This window comes from Mastacembelus armatus, chromosome 21, assembly GCF_900324485.2.
Source record: "Mastacembelus armatus chromosome 21, fMasArm1.2, whole genome shotgun sequence".
In the NCBI taxonomy this organism is placed as follows: Eukaryota; Metazoa; Chordata; class Actinopteri; order Synbranchiformes; family Mastacembelidae; genus Mastacembelus; species Mastacembelus armatus.
In genome coordinates, this window is record NC_046653.1 from 11,622,560 (window position 1) to 11,642,237 (window position 19,678).

At 39.5% G+C, this 19,678-nt stretch overlaps 1 protein-coding gene across 1 annotated transcript in view; it reads right to left on the reverse strand.

Annotated features, from left to right (window-relative positions):
- The window catches only part of erbb4b (erb-b2 receptor tyrosine kinase 4b), a 267,536-nt gene that overhangs the window by 131,794 nt on the left and 116,064 nt on the right, over positions 1-19,678 (reverse strand). Inside the window, exon 2 of the mRNA XM_026295315.1 lies at positions 11,198-11,349. Within this exon, the coding sequence (XP_026151100.1) occupies positions 11,198-11,349 (152 nt within the window). The remainder of the gene's footprint in view (positions 1-11,197; positions 11,350-19,678) is intronic.

The window sequence follows — 19,678 nt, forward strand, 5'->3', positions numbered from 1 at the left end:
CCTGAGCGAATCGGGCCATGACAATAAGTCTAAAAAAAAAAAGAGTCCTAGTCCAAGTATAGAAGAAGTCAATGATAAGCTTATATTAAACATTATGTTTTGGGATGGTAGTTGATAAGATTTTGTTCATAATTGGTTAGATTTAACAATCCTACTCTTTATCAACTCCCTTACTGATTCCTGATCAATTGAAAAACACCAGGCCTACACAGGCTGTTTATAATCTCTGAGTCTGAACACAGTATTCTACAGAATCCCACCACAAATAGAGAAATACGTCAAGTCAACATTTAGGACACATAATCCATTTGTGTAGGCTCCTCTGGGCACTCTTTGTAAACAAAGTTTACATTTCCCTTACAAGAAAGTGAATCTTGTGCAAGACACTATGCACTTCACACACTATGTTTACAGTGTAGACACAGCAGAGCTATATGAAGTAACAGTCTGTTATTTTCTGAAATGGATCAAATAAGGAAATATTTGTAAAGCATTTGTTTTCATTAAGGTTTTTAACAGAACTAAAATCTACTTGGCCAGCTGCTTGGTTGGGAAGCTGTGGCTGTGTGTGTGATGAATAGATGTTTCAGAGTATCTCAGGTATTTCCAATATTCCTTGAAATGATCATTTTAGAGTCAGTATAACTGTGGTCACCCTTCACATTTGACTCCAGTCTATTCCACCCTGAGAAGGTGAGCAGGGTCAGACATGGTAACCTGGAACACCAGATGATGCAGACAAGGGTTGGGTGTTGGGATAGTAAACAGTTCCTGTATGTTATAAATTAAATAAATAAATATAAAAACATCACTGTGACATGATGAGCATCTCTTCTCGAGAGACCTTGTCACCCACTATCCTCACCGGCACAGGACAGCTCAAACTCAATCACATCTTTTATTCAAGAAATGAAGCCACACTTTGAACCTCCTTCCTCTCTAGCATGACTTCCTGTAGTTGCAAGATTCCAGCAGTGTAGATGCAGAGTTTGAGGTTGTGACATATGGTTAACTGTCTGAAAAACATGACGGCATCAATAAAAGGAAACAATAATCTTGGTAACATATAATTCCAATAGATCAGACAATTTGGGACTGGGTCTTGATAACTATCCCTAGTTATATTACTGGTATTTGTTCATATTCAGTTATTGTTGATATTGTTTAAATATTTATCAATTAATTCATGATTTACTTATTTATCAGTTATTTCATTAAACACATATAAGCAAACTAGTGATGGATGAAGGATGCAGAAAGGATAGAAAAGCAAAAGTGACACTGAAATGAGTAAATGAACTAAAGTGAAAAGCCTTTGTGGCCACTGTGACACAGCTGATGGATGGATGCAATGCAATACACCTCCCAAAATCTGTCTTCCATGATTTAAAAAGCTCATCCCCTGTAGGCTGCTTCTTAGAGAATGGAGGCTGCAGTCAACGTGGACTCACAATGGTTGCAATAGTTTCCAATGCTCAAACCAATATTATCATTCAATCAGAATCAAACATTAAAATAAAGTCTTCAGCCAACTCTGCTGAGCTACTCATTATAGTCTTGATAACTCAATCTCACTGTGTTTATAGAAGTGCAACATACGGTTTTAGCACCAATCCAATGCTATATCTACACAGGAGGCATAGCATGAGCAGCACATAAGCACAGCAGCACATTCAGGCGCAGCGCTACAACACATCATCACTGTAGTTATGGATAAAAACTGAAAAAATACACTTGGAGCATTAAAATCATACTCTAGCCCACATGCACACCCTTGTAGTGCAAGTTTAGAAACAACAGGAAACCATCAGAATCAGAATCAGAATCAGAATGAGCTTTATTGCCAAGTGAGTGTGTGTGCACACACACACACACAAGGAATTTGTTTTGGTACGGGGGGGGGGGGGGGGGGGGGGGGTACTCCAGTGCAAACAGACATAAATACAAATGCTACAAAGGGTCAAACAGTAAACATAAATGCTACAGAAACCATGGAAAGGATACACAAAAGTCAACCAGGGAGGAAGACAAAACTCACAAGGTCTTGTATTATCATGCACAGACTCACCAGCACAGCCTGAATGCATATAAAATGTATGTTAGGGGTCCGCAGCCTAAATAAGAGAGGATTAGATACGTTGGTGGCTGTTTTCAGTAAGTGGTGTTATCAATATGGTGTTGTTAATGAGGAGGACGAAGCTATTGTACTCTGCCCATCTAAGCCTTAACACCAGGCATTCTTGAAAAGGACTCCCTAATCTAAGGCACAGTGTGCTGAAATTGATTTCGATCCTCCTGAGAAGCCGGTCTATATCATTAACATTTTTTTGGCAGACTGCAGCGGAAGGCAGATATGGAGTTTGAAAGGCATCACAGAAGCAGGTTGGGCTATTGTCACACCCGAGTTCTGCTTCTCCTCTCCACTGCCTCTCTATTCACTCTGGCACTGCTCTGTTACGATAAGTACTATCACCTCTGGTGTGGGTTTATGTGTGTGTGTGTGTGTGTGATCATGCATAGTGTAGTGAGAATGTTTCATGCATCTGCAGCACTCGCTACTCCAAGACAGCATGATTTATTAAATTTGCCCTAATGCAGTTGCATCCTCTGAGCATGACTAGTTTTCACAGCTGTTTAAAAACCCCTCCTACATGGCCACCCAGTGACTGGAAGTTACAGCTCCTGATTAAAAACAGCCAGGTAGAACCTACCAGCCATCCGAAAGTGTCGGCCATGGTTTTTGTGGCTGCTGGCCTTTGTCTCCAAGTGTGCAATTGGAAATTTCAGCCATTTGTTAAAAATCAATGCTACTGAAGAGCATGTGGGATAATTTAGGTAGGACAACTTTGATACAGCAGTATCATTTCCAATCTCGACAAAAACAGTTTCTTATGTACAACAAGCATCATGTACCTGCAATAAATTAATTTTATAGTGTAGATACAATATACATTTTGACAGGAATAGTGGTTGGGTAGTAAAGCCCTCTGAAGGCAGAGAAAAATAGGATAAAAAAAGAAAAAAAAACTCAATGTCTGAAACAGTATTTGGTTTTGACTGTAATTATTATTTGGGTGCGAATGAAAAGTTACAAATGCATTAAAATGACGATGTATATTAAAGATAAAATGCTGTATATTACAACATTTAAAAAACATTTTGACCTGTGTTACCTCTGCCAACCCCACAATCTACTGACTGTTTGTATTGTTTTTTTTTGACATTTGGGCTCATGAGGCATTTTCAGGCCACAGAAACGTCACAGTTCTTAGTACTGCAGGGGGAAAAAACCTTTTTTGTTTGTTTGTTTGTTTGCACTGTAGAAACCAAGGACAATTGTTAGGACGCTGTTTTGAAAGACATTCCTTGCTCCCACTTCAGGGCAGGTACTCTCCCAACACAACAGGAATCAAAAATCAGGCACTGTTGAGCATCTATATGATGGAGAAAATTCAAAGAGATTTTGATGGGTCTAAGTGAAACAAACAAATACATTACTATACACACCGTCAGCTGATTTACATCACTTCAGTGTTCCTACTGGTGACACAAATTCAATCAGAAAGATTGCCTTTTGGTGTATAGTCACTTGGGTTTGGGATTTCCCTCACTGGGCTGTCATTGAATGCAGCAAACGAGAAAAATGGAGATGGTTTCACATAATGTTGACTTCTATCTCTTATAATTATAACTAATTATAATTACAAATGTAGTGTAACTTACCATCAGAAATACTAACTCAAAATCATGTAGCAAAAATCCTGCAGGTAAAAAAAGAACCCAACAGAATTTGTTTTCTTTAGTGGATGCACTGCAACTCCGTAGTGGCAAAATGTGTAATAAGCCATAAATGTTTCAGCAATAGACAGAAAGTGCAGTACAGCAGGAGTTTTCAACCTCTGTGATCCACTGCAAATTTCATTTTTACAGTAAGCATCATTATAAAACAGCTCAGTGCACCTGAAAGGTTAGACATGTGTCTATTGTGTTGATTCTGTCCTCCACAGGGCTACCGGTCAATATAAATGGAAAGTGTGTATTGGCTCATTTATAGGACAGCAAATAGAGGCAAGTAGAGGAAAAGTTTGTTTTTGGTCTGTCAAACAGACATATAACACTGGTCTACAAATATTGGGAAATTATCGACCTCCGGGATAAAATGCGCTAATTCTTACATATTTGACAACAATACATAGTAGAACAATAAAAAAAATACCACATGATCGTTTATAATTTATCTTCACTTTGATACTAAAGATCATTCCATAACTGCCTTAATTTTCCTTTATTAGTGACCCAATTCTGCTAATTCTTTCTCCTTGTAGACCAGTGTAAACTTCTGCTGTCTCATTTTATTGCTTAGTCCAGATCATTTCTAAAAGACAGGAGAAGAAAATTATATGGGCTGACCAACAGTGGGAAGGCGAGCAAGAAAATGTATCTGTCAATCAAACAGGGAATCAAGTTCTAGCCTTACAAACCTGCTTAACACACACACACATACACGCACACACACACACACACACACACACACACACACACACACACACTCACACATATAGGCACATGCACACATACAACCAATTGCTTTGGTCAATTTGAGGGAAGGTGGGTTTAAAATGAATGTCACTAAGGCAAAGAGAAACTTTTCACATCATTTGCACCAACAAACACACACACGTACACTTACACGTGCACGCATGCACGCACACACGCACAAATACGGATACAGAAATGCACACAAACATGACACATCATCAACTTCTGACTATCTACTTCTTCTTTTCCTGCAAAAAGAATCATTAATTTTCAGGTGCTGCTGTCCCCATATCACATACTCTTTTTCTTTCTCACACATGCATTGACAAGCACTCCATTTGCTGAGTGTCACTGCTGAGAAATGAAAAATGGACACTAAAATACTGTTATTAGGTGGTAACATTGAAAAAAAATACAGAAAATCTTAGGCCATGGTTGAAATTGAAGGCCACAACCAAAGCCTGACTTAAAGATCTTAAAGGACATTCTAATGTGGTGTCTAAAAACCAGCACTGAAAATTTAGTTAGTAATTATGGCAAACTTATACTTAGTTAACATTAACAGCAACTCATAAGAGTTAGTAACTGGCATTAATATCACAAGCTCCACACTTATGTGTCTCCCGGTGTTATTTTTCCTGTTGGTGTCAAAATAAAGCAAGCTTAACAAATCATAAAGCTTTGGGTGTCTCTGTCCTAGAACTGAGCTGAGCTGAGCTAGGCTGAGCTTTGAACTGGATTGGTTAGTTCTTGTCACATGACCTTCAGTGTGCTTGCTGCATTCTGAAGAACTGAGATTTTATCATCTCGCTGTGGCATGAGTGCGCTTGGAAAAACGCATGCACGTCGCAATGGTGTCGCTCTCTCTTCTGAGCATGATAGTCACACGTCTTCATTTAAGATTATGACCTTGAGGGAGCAAAAGATGCGACATGAACAGCCCCTTAGGGTGGATTTGACTCTAATATGATATTCCCTCTGTCTACTACTGTACATGACAAAAGGGAAGAGGGAACAAACATAAAAGGGAGGCTGAAGAAAATCAGTTCAGATATCTGTGAATGATTTCTAAGGACCCTATGTGTTCTTCCTCTCTTTCGTATACCTTTCTCAACAGCAGAGTTCCTGGTCAAACTCTTTCACCCCTTTTCACTCTCTAACCTTTCTCCTCCGGAATTCTTTCTCTCATTGGTCTCACTTCCCAACCCCACACTGTCCTTCTTCATGTCAAATTAAAGTGATGGAAATGAACTTGAGGGGACGCTAATTGCAATTGTCAATCCAATCTAGGTCGGGGCTGAAAGACAGGGGCTCCCTAGCACTTCATCAGTCTTCATTAATATTGAAGAAGTTTGCTGAGGAGCAGGGGGCCAACGTAATCTGCACTCATCTAACAGTGCATCAAAAATTAGGAGGCTGGGGAGGGCACCAGTAGCGCCTGAGGGACAAATGTGCCAGTCAAGAATTAGGAAGAAAGATGTCAGAAGACAGGGATGGACAGAAGGAAGAGATGCAGCTTTCAAACACCTTAGGAAACAGCATCCGAACACAACTCAATATGTAACTTTTGACTTACTCTACTCAGGAGCTGTACGTGGACTAAATAGTAGCAATAGTAATTGGTGATACACAGTACTGTACATATACTATGTTTAACTTTTAATTTGTCATGTATGCACACAAATCAAAAAACAGATTTGTTTAAATAATCAACTAATGGGGTATAGGAACTCCCCAAGATATATCGCAATCCATTTATACTTATTACACAACATGACAGGCTAGACTTGATATATTTCTACTGAATTGCATCAACATTACCCTGAATGTACACAAAAATGAAGACTTTTCAGAATGGTATTCTGCTATCACTGGTGTTGCTTGTATTGTATCCAACATCTCACAATTAGCTGCTGCCATAATTATCTGCCATGACTTGTGATCTTTTTTTTTATCCTTTATGCACACACAAACTGTAACTCTAACATATTTCTGACACGCACCCGAAGGCAGCGTAATGTTAATTTCTTAGGTCGACACAAGTCCCAATTTATGAACATGCAATCAATCTGTCATTGTACGCTAGGCCTTAAGTTTGAAATGTAGAGAATAAAACTGGTGAGAAGAGAAAGATGGACTGATGATTTGTTATAAATTTATAGCCCTGCCATATGCACACATAGCAGCCAATATAATAATAATATTGGTATAGAATACCAATTTACAGTGCCAGGTGTTTTACAACTGTAGTTATTTGAATAATAATGTACCCAATGACAATGTAAAAACAAAGTGAAAATGAAATATGCAGTATCCTTCAGGTACAGAGCATTATAGTGTATTTCAGCTCATTGTTTAGCTAAGATTGTTAATACCAGACTTAAATTCATCACATGGCCAGAATTAGGACTCAAAATGAATGATACTGTTGCGTCATAACTGCTGGATGTGTAAATAAGAAACTGCCTACTATTTACCATATTAATGGCATATGTGATGATATGTCAGTGTCATAACTTTTCTGCTTTCTGTTGCCTCCAGGTGGCCAAAACCAAAGATAAAATAAAAGACAAGCGACAAGCCTGTTTTCGTATTTAATATTTAATCTCTATTTGTATTAATTTAGTATTTAATTTTCATGAAAACATCCTGCTCTGTAAATCCATTACTGCTACTGAAGGTAACGTTACAGCACAGAGAAACCGCTCAGGTTGGACCTGCTGTACGCTGGGTTTCTCTTGGCCCTACCTCATTTTAAAATAGGTTTACTGCATGATTTATGTGAGTAAGTCATTCCTTTTATCAAAAAGTTTGCTCACCCTTCAAACTCCATTAACCCATGATAATTGCCCCTTCACTCTAAAGCAAGGCAGGGTCAGGACAACTGGGACTGAAAGTGCAGACAGCAAGGACACTTCTGCTACCTATATTTCCTCTATCTAAGCTACTCTCTCCTGCTTCACAGAAAAATACTGAATAAGATAGATCAAGCAGCTCCTGGCATTGTAAAGGCAGGAAAGGTGTTTTATCGCTAACTTAAATTATTGTTATTCCTGCTCAGTGGTGCAGTCACAGTGGTTTCCATCTGCAACACATCACTATGTCAGCTGAAAGTGTTTTGAACAAGCAAAGCACGGGGTCAAGGAAACATTTCATGCAAGTGTAATTGAGAGCCAGATTAACAGACCACCACCATTGTTTCCTACAAGGCCCCTTTAGACATGAGGATTATCCAATGAAAAAGTCAACCAATTGCAAGAACTTTTGTTTCACATTTAAAATACTGCATCTACTGAGCGACCAAAAAAATATAAATCCCTGTACAATACAATGTAACCAAACAATAAATTATTTCTTCTATTATTAATCGATAGGCTTTAGTGATGTTTGCTGTTTCAGTTAACTTCTGAAGGGCCTCCTACATTTTAAGGATAAATTTTGCAGTTACACTGAATTATTGTGCAGTCTATTGAAAGACAGTTCTGATATTTTTCTAGGTCATTTGTGAGAAAGACAGTTTTATGAAATAACTGACCAGAGAAAAATAAAGGGAGAAAAGGGAAAGGGAGGAAGGTTGTAAAAAGGTATTGTTATCTTAATAAAGCACACGCTGTATGTAACACAAGATCTGACTATAATTTTTTTTGTCAATATTCTTATCTTTATTGTCTATGAAGACCTCTCACATTATAACACAGGGCCTGTTGGAAATATTAAACCTTTTTAATCTGTAAATCAGGGACCGAGGTAGGAACTTGTGAATTGGTGCTGGGCGGATAAGCAGTCTGATCACTGCAATCATTTTGGGGGGGGGGGGGATCACATGTTTACTAATGATTGCAAAGGCAAGACAAACCACCAGATCTGACTGTGTGGCTGTGAGTTCCAACTGAGGCTTGGAAGAGGGGAGGAGAGAGGAGAGGGAAACATTAATATTTCATAATCACAGATCGGTTTATGAGTGCATTCAAGAAAGTGACATTAGGGAAAAGATAGATGCAGCAGTACGTGCTTGCTCTCTTGTGTGTCCCATTCACAAAAAAAGAAAACGTCACAGTAGAATATGTTGAGGTGGGTACAAATTGTCATTTCAATTTCATGATGTGGATGCATTCAGTATGCAAATGTATGTTCTGTTCATAATATGCGAGAGAGATTCCGAGGATCGAGAATATGGATTTAGGAGTGATTTAAACACTGACGATGTAAACACTGTGTGTGGTTAAAGCTCACTGTTGGGCTGTTGGTTTGAATGTGAACATGTGAGAGAGGGGAGAAAGCCTCAGCGCTGAAATGCAGTTATTAATCACAGTGCGAGCGTTGATTCATCTGTCGTGGAGGCAGTTTGGAAGATGGACTCTATTTACTGCTAAAGCCGTTTGAGGGGTTTTGGGAGGCAGCCATCAATCTCTTGGCTATCTTCAAAAGAAGGAGCCAATGCGCAGACATCAGTTTCAATCACCTACTAGAGACAGGTGGTATGGTAAGCTGCTCCACAACAATTTTTTCTTTACTTCCCTTCTTCTTTACCTCAAGGTGAAGTTTTCCGTCCCTGGGGAAGCATGTTATTAATGTGTTTTATCATAATAATAATATCTCCTAAAAATACACACTGTGCCCTGCCCTCTTGCTCCCTTGCTGTGTGGCTCCCTGTGTTCTTAATTAGCATCTTCAATTAACCCATGTTAATTGCTAGCCATGAAAAGGTGGAGGAATCTAGCAAGTTGGTGCCACAGGGAGTGGTTTTGTAAATGAGTGTTGGCGTAGCTTAGCAGGCAGGTAAAGAGGGGATCAAAAGCAACTTTAGCCTTAGCCTGCAAATACTGTACAACCTTTATGCAATATTAGCTGGTAAAGATGACACATTGGCAGAAAGTCAGTGTGTGAAAGTGGTTTTAAAGTACAAAGTGGTTCTGTGTAGATAAACAACATTCACACTTGGTTTTTGAACTGCATCTCTGCCCCCTACCATCTTTTTTCATCTAAGTCAGTGGGGCCTATTACCTCTGCAGGAATCTAATAGTGGTGCTTTACCATTCATTGCTGCCTCTTTTTTAGTATCGTGTTGGTTTTGTCTTGCATCATAGGGAGTGTTGCCACTATTGCTCTGCACAATGTAGAACACTTAATGACTCTTTTATTTTGCTGCTTTGATCAATCTTTTTTTTTGCCCACACAAACTAAATACACAAGATGAGCTACTCCATTACTCTCACCTGGTGTAAAACAAACCATTTTGCCATATTAACTTTAAATCATTGCTGTAAAGAGCTAAAAAAACAAAACAAAACAAAAAAAAAAACAAAAGGGGGGGAAAAAAAGAAAACAGAAAATGCAGCTTGCTTTGTTTGGGGACTGCCTTCTCTGCAAAGCCCAGTGCACTCTCAGAGCAATACTGGCCCATTAATGCAGTCAGCACTTTAGCGTAACACCAGGGGAGCTCCCCTGGCCCCCAGACAGACTGGAATCAATTGGAGTTGGAACGTTAGCAGTACAGTGTGCAGCCAGCATAGCCTAGGGTGATGTTCTTGAGAAGTGGAGGGCCAGCAAAGGTCAATAGTAGGGAGAGACTTCACCAAAAAAAAAAATAAATAAAAAAAATAAATATATATATATATATATATACACACAGCCTGGTTTTCTTTTCACCTGTAAATTTTTCTATAGTAACCACTTTCTCATTACTATGCTATTACTGCCATGGCCCTTGAAAATTCAAGGGCTGCCGTCACCTGACATCTTGTTTACGTGTCTATAAATGGAAGTAAGCATTCCTCAGCAATTCCTCCACAGCACTTTCACCCAAGCAACATATTTTCTGAGCATCAAGCACAACATTCATCTCACCCTCCTCTTAATTTACTATATCCCACTGCTGCCTATAGATGGTACAAAAAGATACTCTTACCATGTGCCATATCTACATTTCCCAAACTGAATCAGTTGGCCCATGTCCTCTTTCGAAAAATAAGATGATTTTAAAATTTACCCATAACTACCTGAATGTTATTTTTTTAAGTTATTCGTGTTCAAAGCCACAACACTTCTTTCTGTCGGTGACTTGTGTTTAATCAAAGAGGAGATTTGCCAGATTTTGTTATGTGGAATTTGATTGTTCTGTGTCTTGGACACAACACTGCAAGCATACAATCAGTTACACATTGAGAAGAGAGGGAGTCTAACACTGATTAGAACAAATTTTCTTTCTGCTTATCATTGGCCACGTAAGCACAAATCTGATTGCTGATTGGTAGAAAAAGATCTCAGTACAGGGCATTCTCTGGGCAAGAAGGTCAAATGAGAAGACAGTGATTGCAAAGTTCACATTCTGAACTTTTTAGGCAATTAGTTCTACAACCTGAGATGTAGATATATGGATTATGTACTGAAAGCTATAGACACTGAAGAAATACAGTACATGCATACGTACAGTATATAAGCACATGCCACTTAATTCAAATAAAAGATAAGTGGAGAGGTTGACTTTCTAGTGAAATAGTGGTGGGGCACTGATTTGTTTGTACCATTAAAGAGGGACATGGAGCTACACCTAAATAAAACAATTGATTTTGCACCTATCAGCTCATTATAGATGTCAACAACTAGTAATCGACTCATTTTGATTAATAATTTAAACAACAAAGTCGTTAGTCCTTACTCTGAGGAAGGTGAGGTCCCGACTGCGGTCGATGCTTGTGATCTCAAGGTTCCCCATCACGACTTCACAGTTCTCATAGTATTTCCTCAGGGTGCGGTACTGCTGCTCCAGGTCCGACAGTGTACTCAGCTTGTTTTCTGTACCAGCACATACTAGGAACATAAGACACGGGAAGAGAGAGTTAATACGGCTGCGTTAGATATAATCTTGTGTAATATAAATAATAGTCACACAAGACAGCGTAGCACTTATCATGAAAACAGCTTGAACTTTGAGCATAAAACCCCACAGCGTAGGCGTAAGATTTTCTTGCAATTTTAATGATGTTATCAACCACTACTGCCAAAAAAACACTTTGTGTCATATGAGTTAAATTGAAAGAACACAGCTACATGTATTTAACATAAAAAGCTGGAAACTTGTGCTTTATTCTGCCTGACCTGTGAGGAAAAATCAGTCCACAGACAGTGAGCTGCAGCACCTGCTCACTTGGCCTGGTCATGTAAGAAGAAATCATTGGACCCACAATGTACAGTAACTCAACCTCACCTTACATCACCCCTCGGGGGCACTTGGGACAGATGAGAGCTCTTTAGCAGCTAGCTGGGCTGCTCACTTGACACGTAATTAACAGAACCTTTTTCACCCCTCATACCCATTGCTTCCCTTCCTCCTCATGATGACATGAGCCATCTGCCCAATCAGCTGGTGTTTTCTAGTCTATCATGTGTCATCAAGACACACACACATGATAATACGGGGAATAATCTGAAAGCTGTGTCCGCAAGCCAAAACAACTATCAACCAACGAACCCTTGAAACGTTTTCAAGTTGCTTGGGATCTTGTGGACTCAAGTGTCCTATACTGGAATTATCACATTCACAGCATTACTGACTATCAAGGTTTTCTCATGTATATAATTTGAATAATGACTAACTTGATGATATGCACAATAACATTTGTTCCTCTTAAGCATTATAATTTACCTTCATTTGCATTGCCATAGTAGCATGCTTTCTTCCTCCCAGCACCCTCCTCTTCACACTTGATGACAGAAGAGCCATTAGTGTGACAGAGAGGTGACAGGTCCTTGCCTGAGTCTTGTCACACTGTCACCCATGAGCTGTTACCTCTCTCTCTCTGAACACCTCCACCCTGAAAGATCTTTACTGACGCTTTGCATTTTAATACTAGATCCTTTGCACAGCCTGCTATACACTATACTGTGCTTTCATTTTTACACCTTATATCCAGCTCAATTCAGCCTGAGTGTCTGGACTCCCTACCCTCTTGGCTAGTAATAAAATAGGCCAAACTCATTTACCCTTTTTGTCCACACAGGCACTCTGTGGCAAAATCTTTCAATTTCATTTCCTACTTCCCATCATTACACCACAGATACATATGAGAAGAGCTTCAGCCGCAAGGCAACACAGGGTGTAAAGACGAATGGGATTGTGTTTAGGCTCACCCACATATAAGCAGATATTTGATAAGCGGGAAATATTTCAATGTGACCTGGAAAATACCTGTGCAGGCTGGTGGTGATTAGCTAGGTTGCACATAGCATAACGTGCTGCTCAGGAATGATATATGGCAGACCTGGGTGTTTTCAATAACAGTTAGCGTGGGCTTGACGGGAGTGGGGGGCAGGGAAGGGGTAGGGGGGGGGGGGGGGGGGTGTCATAAAGTGAGGATAGGTGTAATAAACTGTTATTGCACCCCTGGGGCAGGCCGCTGAGATCAGAGGAAAGGGCCATTGTGGCATGTGATGTCTAGTGAAATTTACTTTTTTATACTTTCCTCAAGCATGCTTTCAGAAAACCTGCTGACTTTTGAAACCTGTCTAGTGCGATGTGTGGAGTCTATAAGTTTTTTTTTTTTCCCCCATTTGTGACTTCTAATGAAACACTATGAAATCCTATAGCTCTGTATGAGTCTGATATGTTGCTGACTGCCAAGTGAACCACAACAAAACCGTCTGTGCTGTGTGGAGCATATATACAGTTGAAGATGTATTGCAGGTTTACTGCTAAGCTTCATGATCCTACTTGGGATATGTATACGGATGCATATGTGTGTGTGAACGTGGGTAGACCGTAAATAATAAGACTGTAGGATGTATTTTCCCCTTCTTGCTGCATGATCAAATTCATTTGTCTCCATGCTCAATGTTATATTAGAGCCTGTACATCACAATAAAGGTTGTATATAAAACAGTGTCTGTTCTTTATACTGGCACGACGTGGCTGCTCAGGAGGACATGCTACAAGACACTGAGTTGTCGACTGTTTAATATACTGCCTAGGATGCAGGAATAGACTGCAAGATACAATGAATCTTCATAATGTTTAAAACTTAAGGCTGTTCCATAGAAAAGAATCTATCTTATCTGTTTGATGGATTTCTCTCCCCGGCACATTTAAAGCAGAGAATGTCAATGAGACTCAATGTCTTTGTTCCATATATATCGTATATAAAGCCTGGGTGAGTAAATTGATTTAATTTGTTTGCAGTGAAATTCATTTTAGAAGTGATGGATTAAGGCAATGAATCATAATAATTCTGGAATCTCTGATTTATGACATTAATGAGAAGATTACGAGCCAATGTTTGAGAATGCATATCTGGCTGAGAATAGAATTACAGTTTTTTTTTTTTTGCTGCAATGCTTTGATATAGACAGCAAGCTTGTGGCTGTTTATACTCTCATTAGATTTTGTTGGCATATGGATAAGACAAAATTTCATATTTATCAGCAACCAAACATTTTTCAGGCATCAGACAGACAGATACACGTGGTGTGCTTGTGAGTTTGAAGTCTACCTCTATGTGGTTTGAGAATCCGTACTTCTGTATTTTCTGTGAGAGTTGCATCTCTCGCTCTATTCTCCATTCAGCTTTCTCACATAAATCAGCCAAAACTTTCTGAGGAATAGATTTGTTGGTAGCCAGGTTTCAATAGCTTCCATGTATCTCCCAAAACAGACAACCACCAGACAAGAACACAACTCATCCATCACTGTCTCCGACACAGTCACCACAGTCACCTATAGCGGGAATGCAAAAAGTGATTTTTTTTTTTTTATACTTAAAAACGAACAGGCTAAAATGCAGCCCAACTGCATTTTCATCAGTTTTCATTTTCTCATCAGGATTACAAAGTGGTTTATGCTCCTTGCTTGTTTCATTTCATAGATAATGCACACAACAACTTCATCAATAGTTCCTTGTGTGATTATTGAATGCCTATAAAGCTGGCGAGTCTCTGAGGTTTATAGGCTCCTCCTAGGAAAGCCAGCAAAAGGTCATCCCAATAGCCAGTAACTGACTGAATTAAATGAAGTTGCAAATGTCACTCCTATAAGTAAACACTGTCAATAGCTGAGCTTAGGAGCGTGCTTTGAATAAACAGGAAGGCCTTGTAGAAGTTAAGATGAGACACTGCTTTTTAAATGGAAAAAAAATTGCTACATTTTCTCTCAGACACATTGAACAAAAAGTGCACATCTGAGGTCACAATTGTCCTTTGTCCCCTAACGTCCCCCAGATGAGCTTTGGTGGCTAAGTATGAGTTACAAGCCACTGCTTCTGATGGTAATCATGGCCCAGATTATTGTCCATCTGCTGAGCGGCTTAATAAGCATCAGAAACAATAACTAGATGAGCGTGTGTGTGATGACAGCATGGTCCAGTAGCGCTAACCTCCCACTGCCCTCTGAGCTCTGGTCACCTACCAACAATGCTGTTGCTGTCTCCATATGGTCTATCATAAATTAGCATTTATGCCCTTGCTGGTGCACACGGTCCCAGCACCTAGTGTGAGCTTTTCATAAAGGACAGCCTAGAGCTGCCAGAGTATGCTTACAGAAGCTAATTGCATTGCATGTATCTGATATATCACAAATTTCACTAACAAGTGGTTCGTTGGCATGATCAGTACATTCACTGTACTGCTCGGTCTCACTGCTCCCATTAACCCCCTTTTCTGCAGGATGCAGCCATTTTTAGTTGTCAAGCTCTGACAAACAGACCTGCCCAGCGAAAATCAGCAGACGAGACAAAGAAGAAAGTTAAACATAGCAAGTTAATGCCTAGATATTGTTTTCTCAGGAGTTGACAGATGCCAACAGAGCTGAAAAAAGTGAGAGAGTAAATATTCATCTAAAATTTGCCAGGTGGCTATACAAAGCTTCAAATAAATGCTAATAACTCCTGAATGTGCAAATAGCAACTGTTTACTAAGTTGCTAGCCAAGACAACTTTATAAAATGCTGGAAAAAAAAAAAAAAAAAAATTAAACTTCACTAAAGTTAGTTACCAGTTACAGGTATAGGTGTAACAATGCACCATGAAATGCTATTTTGTAAATCTTCACAGATCAGAGTGTCACATCAGTTCAACTCATGCATTTTTTTCTTTTTCCAGTATGAAGACAAGAAAATAGGGATAAACCTCTGGACCAAAGACAATTTTCAAGCTGTGCTGATACAAGTATCAGCTACATGACAGATAACACCAGAAACACGCTTAATCATCTACAACTGCATCATGAAGGCAAATTACATTTGCCATCATCTGTTAACAAGAAACTGAATTGCTGACATTTGTTCCACCACTTCTGGCAACAAGTCAGCATGCAAAAGAGATAACACACCGGAACCTAATAAGAACCTAATAAGAAGCCTAAGAAGCCATTAAAATAGCTGAAAAGGTCGTGCCAATTAAAGGCATCTGGACCTCACGGGCTACCCAAAGCTAGACACAGCCCACATTACCACCTGCAAGGAAATACTGAGTTTTATTCTTCAAATGTGCACAAACTTCAGATGACACAGTGGACAAATTACTGCCAAAGTGCTAAAATTAACAGTTACTGAATAGGAGTATTCAGGACATCTTTTCACTGAAACGGGTTTCGCTGTTGTGTTAGCCGCGTCTTGGGTCATTTGAGAAGAAGTTGCAAAAGTGTTTCCTCAAGATTAACACTGCCACCACAACATAAGTAAACAACTGCTTGGACTGCCGTCGCATGATTTATAATTGATGTCCATTCCCAGTGGAACAGTACACAGAATATGCTAAACCACTTCCTCGAACGGCAAGCAGCTGTCACAGCAGCTCTGTTGAGCTCGGAACTGTGATGGGACTGTGAATCAAAAATTGCTTGGTTGTCAGCCATAAAAGTGCTGTATGATGTTAAAAAAACAACAACAACAACAAAAAAAAAAAAAAACACGAAACTCACTGAATAACTGACAAATTGTTGAGTCAACATTTCTCTAAAACATCCATCCATCTATACAAAGGTCACAGCTGGACAGATCACTAGTTTGTCCCAGGGTTCCTCTCTAAAACATTTAAAGCAAAACATTATCACCCTTATTAAAGGAGAACTTGTACTGTTGTTATGGAGTTTTTATTAGACTGCATTTGTCTTAGCTAGGTATGTATGTCAAGTGTAAATGCCAACTGAGTGCATAAACTGAGTGCATAAACACCCCATGGGAAGTGTGAACATATGCATTTGTCTTTCATCCATTGTTTGAGGTATAGTACATTTACCACTTACATGTCTATTTATATCTCACAATATTTATCAATCCAAATAGCTGTTTACACTCTCACTTACTCGCGATCTATTATATTTGGTGCGAAGCTGTAAATTCCGCTGTAAATGAAAAAGTCTGGTGTTGCAAGAAGGAACACAGTAGGAGGGAGTGTAACTTTTGAGTGGAAACATGCAAACACTAATGCACTAGTGTGTAATCAGATTGTCACTGATAACATATCACTGTTAACTACCTGTCTGTTAATATGTGTTTACATGTGTTGCTTCTGATTACTGTTGCACTTAAGGGAATAAAAAAAAACAGTCTCGCCTAGTATGTCAAAGTGGGGGAACTCGAGGTGGAACATTCTCATGAATTAATTTATGTCTTTGTTCAAACACAACTTAGTTTCTAATTCAGTGGTCCAACTATTCAAAAAGAACATTTTTGTTCACCTCAAGAACAAGTCAATGCAATGGCTGAAGGCTGCATCTATATCAGCTATTTGTTCTCTCTCAACACCTCTGTTGTCTCCAGACAAGAAAAATCCATTCAAATCACAGGGGTATGATTCTTGACTAAATGTGCTACGAAGAGTAGACCTAGTGAAAAGCCTTTTAGACTGTATGCTTTATGAAAGACTGTGAAAGATGTGGTTAATAGGCATGGTTGAGTTTCTGTAGCTGTTTTTTTTTCTTTCCATTGAAAATAAATGGTTGCTCAGCAACTTGTTGATATGATTCAGTATGATACTTTATGTTGAGTGTTATACTTCAGAGGCAATGAAAATGAAATTAAATCAATAATTCACTGCCATATGTGGTATAGGTTAGTAGACAGCGTCTGTCCAGCAATGAGAAAATCTTGATGAAACTGTTGAACAGTTGTATTTTGTGGTACAAGCTCTACTTCTTTAATTGAAGGTTTAATGTGTAATATTTAGATAGATTTATTGGCAGAAATGGAATATAGTATTCATAAATATGTTATAATATACCCCTGCCTTCCACCCGAGAGAGAGCTGGGATAGGCTCCAGCGGATCCCCGTGACCCTGAACAGGAAAAGCGGGTATAGAAGATGGATGGATGGATGTTATAATATGTTATGTCATAACTGTGTAATCACAAACTGTTTCATTCTCAGAATCTTAGAATGAGCCTTTTAGATCTACATAGGGAGCGGGTCTCCTTTCACAAATGCAGCCACGTTGTGCCACCATGTTTCTACAGTAGCCCAGAATGGACAAAACAAACACTGGCTCTAGACAGGGAATTACATTTTGTTTTAAAGATGATTGCCACCGGATGTTCCCCTGCACCTGGAAATGAGCGGTGTTACAGTTCACTCACAACCACTATGCTGTTTCCGAGTTCAGTTTAATCCGAGCGAGGTGGATAATGACAGTTGTGAGTGAATGGGTGAGGTGAACAATAATAGTTTGTTTAACCGCCTCTATGATGAGTTCAGAGAGGAGTTGTTGACCCTTTCATCAGACACCTGTGTTTCCATCTCTAAATTTGTACTGCAATGGTATTCTGATTAAATATAAATGTCATGAAGCGCCCTGCTTTAGACTGACATGCCAGCTTGTCCTCACACTCAGGCTTCGACAGCTAGACTGTTATTACAGTTCAGCCAACTACAGCAAGAACCTCACAGCAGACTGTAGTAATGTTGCTGAAAATGCAAAAAATGGCTAGATAAAAGTTAGAAGCATCATGACTGCAGGAGATCAGTGTAAAGACAATAGATCATCTGAAAGGTCACGAAGTCAGTCACATCTGTCCATGCCAAGAAATTGCAGCAGATATTACAAGTATTTTGCAGTTGGGCTCTTTCATGTTACCAAACATGTTATAAACTTTGGCTGAACTGTGTGTGTGTGTGTGTGTGTGTGTGTGCATGCGCAGGCACATATAGTGTTTACACCTGCGCACATATCTGCACGTTAAAGTCTAATATTGTGATTACATTATTTTTTTGGCAAAACCACTTGGCTTTCCTTGAGGTTCAACCAGATTCACAAACAATTTTCCCCAGGAAGATTTACCTTTACGTTTGCAGTCTCAGAAGCTTCCTGCTAACACAAGGTGGATTGGAATTTATGCTCTTTATATGCTAATAGTAGAAACACTAAACCCCTGAGGTGCTCATATCCCAGTAGTCTGCTAAAGTGAGGCAGCAGACACACTGAGCAATGAGGTCAAATTAACAACTCATCCTAAATTGGTGCATATGTGTGTGACAGTGTTAGTGGTGTGTGAAAAGGGAGAGAAACCTTGGTACACATGCATCTTTGCAGTGGCCTTGAGCTATTCTGTTTCTAACAACATCCTGACAAAGTTGACTGGTACTGAGCAGACACACACGTGCGATCACGCACGCACACACACACACACACACACACACACACACACACACACACACACACACACACACACACACACACACACACACACACACACACACATTTATATATCTACTGTATCTTAGTACATCAATCAGCTATACTGGCTTAGACCAGGGGTCTCTAACTCCAGTCCTCGAGGTCCACTATCCTGCTTCTTTTCCAACAGTCCCTCCCCTTGCAGATTCTGATTGGCTGAACACACCTGATCCAGGTAATCAGCAGTGAGTAGGGCAGGACAGTGGCCAGCAAGGACTGGAGTTAGCGACCCCTGCCTTAGATGGTCATGGGTGGGTGGTGAGGTGGACCAATCCCAGCTGACATTGGGTGAGTGGGTCACCAGTCTATTATAGGGCATTAGGGTTTCTTACAGACACACAAAGACTATCTGCTTCTATTGAAGGGCACAATTATTTTTAATTTTAAAAAGAACACTGTCTTCCTATTCCTATACTTTAATTTAATAATTCACTATTACCAAGTGAACAATAAACCAGTGTGACCAAATCTGATGGCTGGC